We start from the raw sequence: 15234 nt of genomic DNA, 5'->3' as shown, positions 1-15234 counted from the left end.
TTGGCTTGGATAGACAAGACCAACCCTTGCCCACCCAGAGACAGCAGGCAGGGAAGACAACCTGCTCTTACAGTGTCTTTTTAGGGACACTGAAGAGAAAACCCACCTGGTTCTGTCCAGCTTTGCCCTATAAAACCATTCCACTGGTGGTTGGCGGTATCACAAGATCAGAAGCCAGGTGAGCCCTTGCAGCAAGGGGCTTTCCTGCTCGGGATAATGGGATACACACTCACAACTCAAGGGTGATGTTGAAATGCTAAAGAGGAATGTGCTGGCTGGACCCTTGTGCACCCAGTTAAACTCAGAGCCCATGAGCCTCCCCATTGTCTTCTGTGCCAGATGAAGGCACAAGCACCCATACTCAGACCAAGGAACCACAGCTGCCTTACCTTCCATGACCTGATCCATGCATCAGGCTTCTTCCTGATGGAGGTAGAGCTGCCCTGGACCATATCCCAGAGCCCACCCTTGGGGTGGCTGTTGTGCGATGGCAATGTGTTATCAGGAGGTAAATAACAACCCTCAAAGCAACCACAGAGTCGAGACGGGCATCGGTTCTCCTGCCCTCACGTGGGATGCTGCTCACCTGCCAGAGCTTTTGGATGCTATTCCTTTAAGGCACAACAGGTGGAAATGCAGGGCTAGAGGTAAGAGGAGTATTTAAAACAGGCTGGCACTGCCAGAGCCCGTGGCCGGCTGCAGCAGGGAGCCAGGACACTCGCACCGGGTCCTGGGCTTGGACACCAGGAGACTGGCAAGACTAAGGCTGTCTGTCTAAAGGCAAAGCCAAGGGTGAGTAACGCTTCTTAGTTGTCTTTCCAAAATACAAGGTCTTTGGTGGCACTGCTCTGAGCTGTGCAAGAGGAAGAATACAAGTTTTGAGACACTTTAAGGAGTCTTCCTCACCCATGTGTGAAGGGAAGCAGCAGTTCTGAAGGACCAGAGAATAAGTGTGGAGGTCTTGCTGGTGGGGAGGCCGATTCCTTTTGGAAGCAGGTCAGAAGCATAGGATCAGGCTTAGGACGGTTGTTTTCTTCCCTTCAATCTTTCCTTTCTGGGGAAAAAAATTCATTGTTGTTACAATATTTGCATTAAGTTTTAACCTAGAAAATGGCAAATGGTACTAAATATTACTGTGGTCACCTAAAGTGTTGCGACTCAGTCTGTGGTCGCTACGGTCTTCTGAATCACGACATGGAGATAACTGGTGGGATGCAGATTTTGATATTTAAGAAAAGAGTTGGTACGGTTTTGTCCTAAATGAGCTCTGAAAAGCCATTGGGTTTGTGCAGTTAGAAGGCAAATAAATAGATAACTGAAGTGTGAGTGAATGGGATGTACGTGGCATCCTGAAACTGAACTAAAAGAAAGCTGGCAGACTCCTTTTACATTTAAACCGACAGCAAAGGGGTGGGTTTCTGCACCCCTCAACTCTTACACTGCAAGGAAATAGTTGTATTGGACGTCAACACACAGAAATACCACCTCCTAAATAGCAGTTGTGCTGCTGTTATCAGTGTGCACATCAGCACTCTCCATCCGTCCAACAACCACCACTGTGGTGCCATCGCAAGTTCTTTTGGATCCTAGTGAGTTCCTACTCCTTGCCATATTAACTGTATTAAACTGGAATCATAGTTTAATAGCGTTGGTTTCACTTTCCAGCCCAAGACATAAGAAACAAAGAGTAAGAAACAAATTACCATGACACTGATGTGAAAAGCAAGATGCTGGTGCAGGGGGTATCTAACACCTCGAAGGAACATAAAGGTCACAAGTTAGTGTCTGGTATAATCTAGCAGCTTAAAAGAACATCAAACTAGACCAGCAACCCAATCTCAGCAGGAATTTCAGTCGCGGCCATGATTTTCTCATCTGTTCTGCAGAGTAAGTTGCTCAGATAGGACAGTGTTTAACTGGCATTTACAAGTGTTCTTAGCTAGGATGGTTACAGGTACTGCAGAGGCGCCTAAAAGTTGCTGATTCCCTCTTAAATCATGATCAAGAAGATCTGCCAAGCTGTTTCTACTCACTGCATCACAAAATTAGCACCTCCTATTTATACTTTCCATATGGTAGAGGACGCATTGGTTTGGAACATGAAATACTTATTTTCTCTATGTGTTTAGGTCAGCTTGATCTTTTATGTTGAAGCTGACTGCTCATTCACAACCCCAAGAGAATGGGGTGGATTTGTGGCTTTTCCCCATCCCACCACAGCAAATAAAACTCACAGTAAGGCCATATATGCAGTGATCTTAATGAGAGGCTTAAAAATGGGGATAGCCCCAGTCCTGTGCAGCAAGGAGTCTGTTGCTGTGCCTTTCTTCTAGGCACGGAAATCTTCATCACCTCCATAAATCAGCCCTACTACAATATATATGCACTCCTCAGTTTATACATTATAAATATATATACACAGCGTATGTACATACTCCTCCTCGCAGTACAACTCCTGATGCTGCTCAGCATCGGTTTGCATCTCTATGCCTCCCTCAACGTGTGAGTAGGTCCTGCTTTGAAAGTATTTGAAGGGAAAAAAGCTACTCCCCCATTCCATGTTACTATTTCTCAACTGTTTGGATAACAGTAAATATTTGACCACACAAAAGGCCTGAAGTACAAATGTGGCAACTAAATCGTTGCGTTTTGTTGATGCCGTAGCACAGCCTTGACACTGGTCAGCATTGGGAGCAGTAGTTAATAGCTAATGGATTGTTCCTCAGAGCACAACCCTGCAGCTGAGTCAGCAGAATTTGGGCACTGGACTCTGGTATTTCAGAGCTTGCTGGGGTTTGCATAACTCAGGGGTCAGGCTCTGAGCTCTTTCAAATCGTTCTAAATGTGACCATACTGCTCCATTGGACTGGTAGGGTCACAAGAGCGCTGAAGAAGCCCAGAGGTGGGCTTGCAGTAAATGGTGTTTAGAAGAGCTATTCCTGCCGGGAAGCTCCTGCACCAATGTGAGAATTCCCATCTCCCAGATTCAACTGCAGTACTGGTTCTGTGCTCAAACCCCTTCAAAACCTGTTGTGCTGGGACAGGGGAGAGAAGGAAACCAGCAGGTTTGGTGATGTAAAATGAAAGTAAATACACAGAGATCTGACTTACAAAAGGGAGCACAGCCCCAGCCCACGGCTGGTAGCAAGCCGGAGATGACCACTGTTGCAACAGAGACTTGGCAAACACCAGATCTGTGCAGCCAAAAGCTTTTCCTTCTCTGCAAATCCTGTGCAGCGAGGGAGCAGGAGGAGAACTGGTGCAAGGCTTTAATCCTGCTTCCCCCCATTACACCTAGCAATGTTTTAAGCTAACCAGAACTGGGTGTTCACAGCTTCTATGCCCCATGCTACAGAGCAGCTTCTCAGAGACACCTTCCCAGTGGGGATAAATGGGATCCCTTCCTGCTTTCCCTCCTGACGAGGCCATTGCGCTGCCTTGCAGACAGTTTCTCACTAGGGTTGTAACGCATCAGGTTTAGGACAGCAGCTTCTTTGCCTGCATGGACACACACAGCACAAACCCTGTGTCCAGGTTCCAGCTCCCACAGTCCCTCCTGCCCAGCAGCACTGGGGCAGGCTTCCCTGGAATGACATACATGGCATTCCCTCTGGTTTCGGGCCTCTTGACTCTTATATAGCTCCATACAAACCTTTGCTGTCCCGTACCTCGACTCCCACTCCCTGTGCAGCAGCATCAATACAAACCAGCACAATACAAACCAGCACAATACAAACCAGCACAATACAAAGTGGCACAGCCACTTACTTGCACTCCCTTTCACATGAGCTCAGCAGCATTTTCTGTTCCCTGGAGCTCTGAGGTTTAGACCCTGTGCTCTGACCGGAGACAGCAAATCCAGCAGCAGCAGAAGTTCTTCATAAGCAAGAAGGAACTGGAGTTCCTTCAGCATCTCAAACAGCACTTGTGCACTGCAGAGCGGCCAGCAAAGCTTGTTTGCACCATTCCTTTGGGGCAGGAAATGTCACTGTCTGAATGCAGCGCAGCAGGGAGGGGGGCTCCAGCCATGCAGTGATCAGCAAGGAAATTCACCACAGAATTTTACGTAAGCGGTGGCTGTGCTTGCTCAGACTTGTTATAATGGGAGTTTTCTCCATTCTCTCAGGGAGTGAGGGAAGGGTTTAACAGCATCCGAGAAAACGGGACTAGAGGCAGCTTGGAACTGCAGGCGTTGGTCACGCAAGCACACAGGAACCGTTGTTCTTGTGTAGGCATGAAGGCACATGTGGCCTCCGACACGCAAAGACATCTTTTGTGCTCTAACATGCCTATGAAGACCCTAGAATCATAGAATAGAATCATAGAATAGTTAGGATTGGAAAGGACCTCAAGATCATCCAGTTCCAACCCCCCTGCCATGGACAGGGACACCTCTCACTAAACCATCCCACCCAAGGCTTCATCCAAGCTGGCCTTGAACACTGCCAGGGATGGAGCACTCACAACCTCCCTGGGCAACCCATTCCAGTGCCTCACCACCCTCACAGGAAAGAATTTCCTCCTTAGATCCAATCTAAACTTCCCCTGTTTCAGTTTGAACCCGTTACCCCTTGTCCTGTCACTGCAGTCCCTGATGAAGAGTCCCTCCCCAGCATCCCTAGAGGCCCCCTTCAGGTACTGGAAGCTGCTCTGAGGTCCCCACGCAGCCTTCTCTTCTCCAGGCTGAACAGCCCCAACTTCCTCAGCCTGTCTTCATACAGGAGGTGCTCCAGCCCCTGAGCATCCTCATGGCCTCCTCTGGACTTGTTCCAGCAGTTCCATGTCCTTTTTATGTTGAGGACACCAGAACTGCACACAATGCTCCAGGTGAGGTCTCACAAGAGCAGAGTAGAGGGGCAGGATCACCTCCTTCTCCCTGCTGGTCACGCTCCTTTTGATGCAGCCCAGGATACGGTTGGCTTTCTGGGCTGCGAGCGCACACTGCAGCCGGCTCATGTTCATTTTCTGACGCCATCACTCTTGCACACATCTTTCTGGACACAGCTATAGCTTTGCTCCAGAACCAAGAGGTTCCTGCCACAATTATGTTGCCTGTAACCCTGAAGCAGCTTTAGGGAAGGAATCAGACTAAGAGATTAGCCAGCATTTGCCCAGAAGGAGAAAGCTGCGCTGGGATCCTGCCTGCACTGCAGAGGAAGGGGTGGAGGGCAGCGAGGTGACCATCAAACACATCTGCTGTTAACAGGGGGCAAGCATCAAGGCCCTTTTTGTCCAGCTTGTTTGCTTTCTGTGGAATACGTTATGTTTGCCTTGCTGGCCACTTGTGGGATACATATGAAAGAGCATTTTTCATGCTTAGTGAGTTAATGATTAGCCATGGACAAGTAGCCACTGAGCAATCTGAAATCACAATACAAGGAAGAAAGCACAAACAGAACACCTTTCATCTTCACACGGAAATAAAAGCCTTTTTCTTCTACCGGGAATTACCCTTCATAAAACTGTGTCACTTGATGCCCTGCAATCAAATTCTTCTGTACGTTTGGAAAGACTTTCCTTGGCACCTATCGTTTCCTCTATTCCACGTGGAATAGGCAGGTAGATCAACAGCCATGGTCAGGAAATGCTGCACCATGTGTCCAACAGCACACTCAGTGCAGACCAAAGACGACAGCCTGGTGAGTTGAGAGGCTTGGCTTCCTCTGAGCCATCACTGGCTCCAAACCAGCGGGGAAGGTCAGAAATATTCCTCCTGAAGACTACAGACACATTTCAAGAGACAAACAGTTTGGTTTGCACCCCCCAAAAGCCCTCACTGGGAGCAGGAGTTAAATACAGACTTCATGCAGGAGCTCTGCTCTGTGACATAAGGAAGGAAGTTTCACTGTGAGTAAGCAAGACACTGGCACAGGGTGCCCAGAGAAGCTGTGGCTGCCCCATCCCTGGCAGTGCTCAAGGCCAGGTTGGACACAGGGGCTTGGAGCAAGCTGCTCCAGTGGAAGGGGTCCCTGCCCGTGGCAGGGGTTGGAGCTGGGTGAGCTTTAAGGTCCCTTCCAACCCAAACCAGGCTGGGGTTCTGTGAGAGCTGGTTTTCCTAAGGAGTGGTCTTGGCACCCGGGCTCGCAAGTGAACAAACCTTCCTTTCACTGCATGAGCAGCAGTGAAAGAGAATATGACCCCACCTCTTAGACTGTTAGAAGCAGCATTATCTCCTGGCTGGGGTTAAGTGAGCAGCTTTGCTCTGGGTTGCCACCTGATTCTCCTGCCTGCCAGGGCTCAGGGTCTTTTGGACCAGTTTAGGGCTTCAGCCTTGTGATGGGCTGCTCTGATTTACAGCATAAACCCAGATACCACTTCTGAGTTTGCACCGAGCCTCTTATGATTTGGCCAGAATCACCTTTGATGCTGTGCACACCACTGCTGCTGCCTGCCCAAGGGACAATGTCGTGGGGGCCTCTGCTCTGACAAGAACAAGGCAGAAAGGCAAGAACAGAGTCACCAGCTCTCTCTTCCCCATTCTGTTGCTTGGTAGAACTGATTCAATGCTGCATTTCTCTAGCTCAAGTAGCCACAACCCTCATATTCTGCAGGCATGAAGATTATTACTTGATCTATTGACTTCACAACTTTGGGAGTGTGATTATTCCTTGACTTCTGTGCCTTTTCCAGGGAATGCAAGCAAAATGACTTCACTAGCGTTCATCCTCCTGCTCGCCTTCCTCCCAGCTGAATCTGCAAGAAGCAAATACCCCCCCAAGTCATCAAGTAGGTGCAACCTGCCTGGGGCACTGCTCTTGTGGATGGCCTTAGACTAGAGGTGGCATTACTAAGGGGGGAGTAGGGTTTAGGGAGGGTTTCTACCCCATCACTGCTATGGGACCTTTCAGACTGCATGATGCTGCTCAGCCCTGGGTCAGTGCTTGCCCTCGTACACCCGACCTGCTCTGCAGTCCCATCAGGTTGTGTAGCACAGCCAACACTTACACCCAGCCTGTTCTCCTCTTGCAGTCGAAAGCCCTGTGTTCGGACCACAGAAGGTATATGGTCTGCTCAATGGCTCTGTCACCGTGACGTGCTTCTACCCTCCCAGCCGAGTGAACAGACACGACAGGAAGTATTGGTGCAAGGTATCAACCAGAGGCTGCTTAACTGTTACCTCCACCAGTGGCTACACTGCTCCAGGCTACCAAGACAGAGCCTCCATCACTGACAACCCACAGGAAGGGAAATTCCAGATCAGCATCTCCGAGCTTACAATGGCAGACACAGGCACCTACCAGTGCGGTGTTGGGGTCAACAGCAGAAGTCTCTCCCACAAAGTCAATCTGGATGTTTCTCAAGGTAATCACATGGGGCTCCATAAAGCAGTATTCTCTTGGGTTTTTTCTCCACCCCTTTTTGATAACGCCCCACAGGGTCTGTCCAGTGTCTAAAAGCTGAAGATGCTCCATGCTTTCAGGGAAGAGCAGTTTCCATTTTCCCCTGTGCCCTTACAGAAGGCATTTTTGGCCTAAAATTCCAGCCTTAAGAAGATCAGATTAAACAGCATCACATTGCTGAGTAAACACACAGAACATGGTGCAAACATGGGACACAGATCATGCTCGGACCAGTAGTGGCACATGATCATATGTGATCATTGTAGATCATAATATGTGACCAAAGTAGAGAGAAAGCCTCTGCTAACAAAAGCCTTTAGAGGTCTCTGGGAGTTGTAGTTACAGCAGGGCAAGCAGTAGACACTGACTGGTCTCTACACACAGATTCACATATACCCGAGGGAGCCGAGCTCTTCTACGTGAAGCTGCACAGCACTTTGACCATAACCTGCAGCTTTGGGAGCGATTATGAGGGCACAAGGAAATTCCTGTGCAAGATGGCTAAAAACGGCTGTGTCAACATCATCGATAGCTACGGGGAGGTTGATGAGGATTACATAGGGCGAGCTCTGCTGAGCAACACGAAGGATCCAGGCTCATTCAGCATCATGATCACTCAGATGAGTTGGGAAGACGCTGGATTGTACCTGTGTGGGGTCGGTGTCTATGAGCAGAACGGGGAAACTAAGGAACTGGATGTGCACGTCTATGAGGGTAAGCTATTCCCTGAAAGCTTTTCCCTTCACTTCTGCTTCTCTTCAGAACCATCACTAGCAGTCTCATGTTATTTAATGAGAGCTTCAGCCTCCCTTTGCAGAGTACTGTTATCCCATCCTCTCATCTAAATCCTTCTTTCTATTCATTTAGCTATCTGTCATATACTAAGCCATCAGTAATAAAGCTTATAATAAGACTTCGTGTTCCCAACTAGCCAGTCAGCCTAGCCCCAAAGTCCAGAAGGCAAATTCCACCTCACATTTAGAGACAAGCAAACTGTCTTTTCAAGACTTAAACCCTTAGATCTCAAAATGACAGATGTACAAAGGCACCCTGCGCTTCCCCTAGCAGTGCCAGGGCAGCCTCCTACCACCCACACCTCTGAGCTTCGCCGCACCTTGCCTTAGCCATAAGAGCATTGATCTGGTAATATTTATTCTCTTGGGAGAGCAGCACATGGGCAGAAGTCAGACACGTAGAGATGCTCATTTTGCTTTTCTCTCCAGAAACTAGCGTTCCTCAAGGAAAGCCCACGGTATTTGGGGTAAAAGGAAGTTCAGCAACGTTCGAATGCCGCTACAAGCCTCTGGAACACTCCTCAGTGAATTACTGGTGCAAGTGGAGAAAGAATGGGTGTTATCGGATCATAGACAACTCCGGGTATGTGTCAGGCTTATATGAAGGAAGAGTGGTCATGTATGACAACCCAGGTAACCGGACGATCACCGTCATCCTGAACCAGCTGAAGGACAGCGATGAAGGCTATTACTGGTGCATGACAGACGAGGAGGAGGAGCAGAAGTCATCAACTGAGCTGAAGATTGTGGAAGGTACGAGTTTGTGCATTGATGGTGCTCTCCCAGCTCAGTAGGTACAAGCCCACCCTCTAAACACCACCAAGTAGCAGATCTGGCCTTTTAGGAAGAGATACAAGGTCAAACACAGAACTTTTCTCTCATGAGGTGAAACCTTGTGCCAATCCAGCGACACCTCGGTGGCTTTCAAATGGAAACACAAGGTTTCAGTTTCATGGGAAAGTGCTCACTAAAGTCTCTCATGCAAGTATTTAAGCCTTGGGGAAAAAAAAACCCAACCAAAAACTAAGCCAACTTTCACCCCGAGATGCATATACAGCATCCTTAACATGAATTTAGCAATGTAAGGAGCACTTCCCCTCAGAGACACACCTCCTGGTTCATCTCTAGCAGCACCACTACTGTTGACTACAGTTGCCACCACTGAAACCCCTGACATCAACCTTGATGCTCTGTTTGCCTTTGCAGGAGAGCCTGCACTGCAGGGAAAGAAGGAAGTAGAGGCACAAGAAGGTTCCCAGCTCAACTTAACTTGCTCGTACCCATGCCGGTACTACTCCTACCAGAAGTACTGGTGCAAGTGGAGCAGCACCAGCTGCACCCCTCTGCCTGCTTCCGACCAAAGGCAGCCAGGGCCGGACGTTTCGTGTGACACCGATGACAAGACCGTTATCCTGAGCTTTGACTCGGTGGCGAAGTCAGACCAAGGCTGGTACTGGTGTGGCGTGAAGCGCAATGGCCTCTACGGGGAAACCATGGCAGTGTACCTGTCCGTGACTGCAGGTGAGCTCCAAGGCAAAGGCAGGCAGCGGTTTTCCTGCCTTCCTTCCGCTCACAGGAAAGTCTTCTCCACAGCCACTAGGCTGCAGCACCTCAAAGCAGTAGGGCTGCCATCCAGGCACGGAGATGCCGGCATCACCCTGGTTCTGCGCTTGTCACAGATTCTCTCCTCGGTTTTTACTTCCCAACCATTAAAAAAGCCACCAGCCTAAAAATCACTCCCTTCCACACCGCTTTTATTTTTTAACCCTGTCCTCACTAATTATTGCCGTTACAATTTGTAGCACAGAACCATAGACCAGCCAGGGCTGGAAAGGACCTTAAGGTTATCTAACTTCAACCCCCTGCCATGTGCAGGGAGACCTCACACTAGGCGATGTCCCCCAAGGCTCTGTCCAACCTGGCCTTGAGCACTGCCAGGGATGGGGCAGCCACAGCTTCTCTGGGCACCCGGTGCCAGCACCTCAGCACCCTCACAGGGAAGAGCTTCTGCCTAAGAGCTCAGCTCAGTCTCCCCTCGGGCAGGTTCAAGCCATTCCCCTTGGCCTGTCCCTACAGGCCCTTGTCCAAGCCCCCCATGTTTCCTGTACCCTCTTTAGGCACTGGAAGTCTGTTATAAGTTCTTTCCTGAGCCAATGCACAGCCAAAATCCACCTCAGTGCCACATCCACCAAACACACCCAACGAGCTCGTGTCCCCGTTTCCATGCTGCTGCTCATGCCATTAACAGCCCTGCTTCCCTGGATGATACAGGAGGCAGTGCTGACCGCAGTCTGGAGTCCCTGGACGCTGATGTCCCCAGCGCTCCCGAGGGTGATTTCACTCCCCAAGGAAGAGCCAACAATGCTGCCTCTGAAAGGTTAGTTCTCTCCAAGCCTGTCATTTGTCATTTCTTATACTAATATTAATGCATATATTTCTATTAACTCACTTTTGGTGCTGTATTTGCACGCTGCATGTGTGGTTGAGCAACACAAAAATTCTTGCTCCCAAAGAACTTAAACCATCAGAGGAAAACAAATAATAGAATCATAGAATCATAGAATAGTTACAACAAAAGGCAAGATGACTTGGGATTCATCTCTAGCTCCAGCAAAAACAGCCCCAGAAGGAAAGGCTGGAGATTCCAGGTACACAAAATCTCACTGAAAATACTTCTGTCAAGATCAGAGTTTTCCTTCACATGTTTATAACCAAGCTGCTGGTTTGGCACAACCTCTGTCCTACAGATTTATTTAGTTACCAGTTGATTCTATGTGTTAGGATGCCGTGCATTAGTCAGATTGCGTCCTGCTCACTCAGGTTTACCACGCTGCAGAGGGTTTAGACTGCTGGACATTCAGATACGTTACTCAATCTTGAATAATTCAGCAAAGATAACGTATTTCACAGCTTACCGATCTATCTTGCCTTCCATTCCAGCCCTAATCAAAGCGGTCCCAATACACTTCTGTTAGTCCTGGCCCCTGTTGGTGCTGTGCTCCTCATCGCTGTGACAGCTTTTGCTGTGTTTAAATACAGGCAAATGAAGAGATCTGGTGAGTGCCTGCTCTGCTTCCTGCAGTCTCTCAAAACCTCATATTAAGGTTATATTAATACTAAGATGAAGGTGAGAGTTTGTGTGTGCTGGGCTGAGCTGCTCCCCTTGTACCCCCCATGCAAAGGACCCCATTTTTCCCCTCCATACATCCCCATCACAAACAGTGCCTGGGCTGAGGCAGAGACCAGGCACCGCGTCTCCTTGCACAGAGGCTGTTGGGATGCTGATGCACTTGCACCAATCCTGGACAAGCCCACAGGGTGCTTATCCCCTTCCTCTTAACAGACCTGGTGTCCGTTGGGAGCTACAGGACAAACATCAGCATGTCAGATTTCGAGAGCGTGAAGGACTATGGTGCGAGCAACAACGCCTGCATGAAAGAGACCCAGGAGACTCGCATAGGAGGGGACGGTAGGTGCTGACCGATGGGATGCTCTCCAGCCCCAGGGTTCACAGAAGGACCCTATGCAAGCCACAAAGCCACCCACCGATGGCCCCTGCATCCCCACACCTCCCTTTCTCTCCCTGCAGAGCTCGTCACCACCGCGGCCACCCCAGAAAGTGCTGCTGAGACAAAGACGGCAAAAAGGGTAAGAGGAGACAGGGGAGAGCCCTCTGACCTGGGAAACACCAGCACAGCGCTTCAGCCCCTGGCCAAGGAGCTGCTCCCTCCCAGGGGCCTTATTTATACCCAGATGCTCCCAACTAACCTGGATCCAGCACCTGATGCTGATCAGCCTCTGAGGGGGACCTTAACCCTTTCCTGACCCCGTGTTTCAGCAGAGACAGTAATAGCAGTCACCTTGCTTCAGCCAGTACATGCAGTCAGCTCCAGGGAGCATCAGGAAGGCTGGGGTTGGGTTGTTATTGTAAATATGAAATACTTGGATGAACCAGAGCCTTCCCCCCAACCCTCAGGCACAGGGCACAGAGGTAGGTAAGGAGGTACCCCCTGTTTGACCTGCTCCTGTGGCCTCTTGGGTTAGATCATGAGTGAGTGGCACCACTCAGCAGCAGCAGAAGGTGCCAGATGCAAGCCCTTCTTGTCCAAAGTCCCTAACCAAAGGCAGTGTGTAGGTGGTTTAAGTGCCAAGAGATGAACTGGAGAAGCAGAGGAAGCTATCAGGAAACCAGTAAAACCCAGCAGCTTTAGGACTGGTGAGCTGAGTGCCATCATGCAGTGATAGGCATGACACAGAGCCCCACACCTGCAACATCTGGGGTCTTCCCGTGGCCGAGCAAAGGCCGGATGCCTTTGCCTGTATCACCCTGAGAAGCTCAGAGCCCAAAAACACTGCCCTTGCCCCCACCACGTGCGGCCGTGGGTCTGCAGTCACCTCATAGTGTCCTCCTGTCCTTCCCATAGAGCTCCAAGGAGGATGCCGACCTTGCCTACTCCACGTTCCTCCTCACCTCCAGCAGCATTGTGCAGGGCAGCTCGGGGGGGGATGCTGCTGCCCCAGATGTGTCCCCCCAGATCTGAATGTGAGGGACCGAAAGGCGGCAGCGACTGGGACCAGCTCTACCTTGAGGACCAGAGCAAGACACCAGCAAGAAGCCCTGGTCCTTGCTCCCACAATTTGCTATAGCTTGATCTTTTTATTGCTTAAATTCAGCTTTTGCTCCTTTATTTTTCCTTCTCCTATCTTTCAAAGGCAGCTGGAAACCCTCTAGAACCACATTTCCCACTTGATTCCTCTAAGCTTTCTCACCCAGAGGGCAGTACCTGCAGACCAGACACGGTCTGAAGTGCTTTTGGACACAAGCAATAAAGGATACCACTAGCTTTCAGCAGACCAGGGGACAATGCAGTCCATGGGAGAGCATGGGGAGAGTGCACACCCAAACTGTGCAGTAATGGTGCAACTGGGAGAGACGGAGGAGGGCTCTCCCCTCCTTTTACTGCAGCATTAAAGCATCACATCTGGTGTTGCAAGCGACATGGGATGGTAGAAGAAACCTACACTTAATGGAAACAAATACCCTGCACATAGAGTAATGTAGGTAGCAGTAATGATGGAGTTGGTAGCTCAGCAAGGTGCTAGGCAATGGTTGTTTGAGTCAGTCTGCAGATGCTGAGTTTTCATCAGGGATAAACCCCATCATGGACCTCCCACAATAAGCACTGAGATGAGCAGGATGGTGACAGCTCCAGTGGGATTTGTGTTTACAGGGCTGCTTTCACATCCACATTACGACAGTCATCACCTTACTGATAACAAGGCTGGGCCCCCAAATACAGAATCCCAGCCTGGTTTGGGTTGAAGGGACCTTAAAGCTCATCCAGTTCCAACCCCTGCCACAGGCAGGGACACCTTGCACTGGAGCAGCTTGCTCCAAGCCCCATGCAGCCTGGCCTGGTTGGCAGGTTATAGCTCATCTCCCTCATCTCCTGGGCTGCATCTCATGCAGGATGGTGGGAAGGGGGTTGGATATTGGAAAGGCTGCGGAGTGGCCAGGACAGGTCTGCACCCGCCTGGAGTTGCTGGAAGCAAGTGAATGATTCTGGTGCAATAAGCAAGGTGTGCGCTTGGGAAGTGTCCCCAGGGGGAAGCTGTCATAAAGCTGCAGGAGAAAACCCCTTTTGCTCTCCCTTTGAAACCCGTTTCCTCTTCAGCCTGCCCGCCGGCATCCCTCCCTCAGCTCCACTCCTCCTGCACCGTGCTGGGAGCCACAGGGATGAGCGGAACTCCCAGAGATGTGCAGGGGCTGAGCCAGTGAAGCGTGCATGGACGGAGGCGTGCAACCCCCTGTGCAGGGAATCATCGATGAAATACGATCAATAACCCCTGTGACAGATTAAGCTGAGGGGATGGAATAAACCCCACGCTTCTCACTCAATCTGGGACCCAGAGCCCACCACGATCCATGGAAAGGTCCACAAGGACCTCCCCAAGTAGCCCCATCTCCTTCACCAGAAGGTTCACCAAACATGCCAACTGATTCCCTTTGCTCAGGGACAAGCTGTGGTACCTCACTGCATCACTGCTTCATTCCTGAAGGCTTCAACACAGAATCCTGGTATGTTGAAGATACCTGTCATTCTTCAAAGGCTGATTTCCGGGGTGATGGTACCATGAACGCTGATAGAGCATGGAGGGATGTGTTCACCCATTCACGCCCTAGAACCACGAAAAGCAAAAGCCACGCTGCAAAAATCCACAAGAAAGCAAATTATGAGAATCCAAGACCTGGAAGGCTTTCCTTTGGCAAAAGCAAATATTTGAGGAAGGATCGTGAGCAACGAAGGAGATCTTTCCCTTGGCAGTGAATCACCAAATCCCGCTCAGGGTGAAGCACACGTGGATGTGCTGTAGGCAAATGCTGGTGAGCTCACCCTGCCAGGTCACCACCGAGGCTTTTAGGGAAGGGACAAGGAGCCTCCTCCTCCTCCTTCTCTGCAGCTCTTCATTCTGTTGGTGCCCGATGAAAGGCGCAGGGGCCACCAGAGTGACACAAGGCTCTGGCAACGCCTGTTCACTGCCAGAGGTCTGTGATGGGGATGAAACCACAGCAGTACCTAGGTTCTCCTTGAGGACAGGAAGACCTTATTGCATAATAACAAAGTCTATCCTCTAGTCTTACTCAAGCCTTACATCTCAGGAATGCAGCAGCAAGACTTTATCACTTGAAAAGTTAGGACCAGGGTGCTACCAGAGTTTGTCAGGGCTACCAGGGCCCTGACACCAAGTGTGCATAACACCTCCTGGCTGCATGGAGAGAGGACTTGGGTGCTCCTCATTCATTTCCTAATGCATTAGGCCTCTGTGATTTGCAGATACTACAGCAATACGTGTTTATATATTAACATCTGGTGGGAAAACACATTAGAAGAGGGATTTAGAGCATGCAGAACCAGTGGGTACCAGCAATGTGTGTGCAGTCAGTGATGCCTGAAAAAGGCCCAGATGGGTGGAAACAGACCAAAACTAACCATAATGCACAATAAAAGTGGTCTAAAGGACAAGGAGAGGTGATTTAGTATCACTCAGGTCTGAACTTTGCTGTCTCTGGCATGCCAGGAAGGATGCATCACCTCTGG

General features: G+C 50.0%; 1 protein-coding gene across 1 annotated transcript; it reads left to right on the top strand.

Moving 5' to 3' along the window:
- The first annotated feature begins 355 nt into the window (after positions 1-355).
- On the top strand, positions 356-12988 carry PIGR (polymeric immunoglobulin receptor). The gene is made up of 11 exons (XM_065698684.1): positions 356-792; positions 6631-6726; positions 6970-7302; positions 7725-8054; positions 8564-8887; positions 9341-9655; positions 10406-10511; positions 11075-11190; positions 11478-11603; positions 11724-11782; positions 12559-12988. Exons 2-11 carry the CDS (start codon positions 6645-6647, stop codon positions 12673-12675), a joined length of 1908 nt encoding a protein of 635 aa, XP_065554756.1. The 5' UTR covers positions 356-792; positions 6631-6644; the 3' UTR covers positions 12676-12988.
- The last annotated feature ends 2246 nt before the right edge of the window (positions 12989-15234 follow it).

The sequence above is a fragment of the Lathamus discolor genome, chromosome 19 (assembly GCF_037157495.1).
Source record: "Lathamus discolor isolate bLatDis1 chromosome 19, bLatDis1.hap1, whole genome shotgun sequence".
Taxonomy (NCBI): domain Eukaryota; kingdom Metazoa; phylum Chordata; class Aves; order Psittaciformes; family Psittacidae; genus Lathamus; species Lathamus discolor.
The sequence above is the reverse complement of the archived record's forward strand: the minus strand, read 5'-3'. Positions and strand labels throughout refer to the sequence as shown.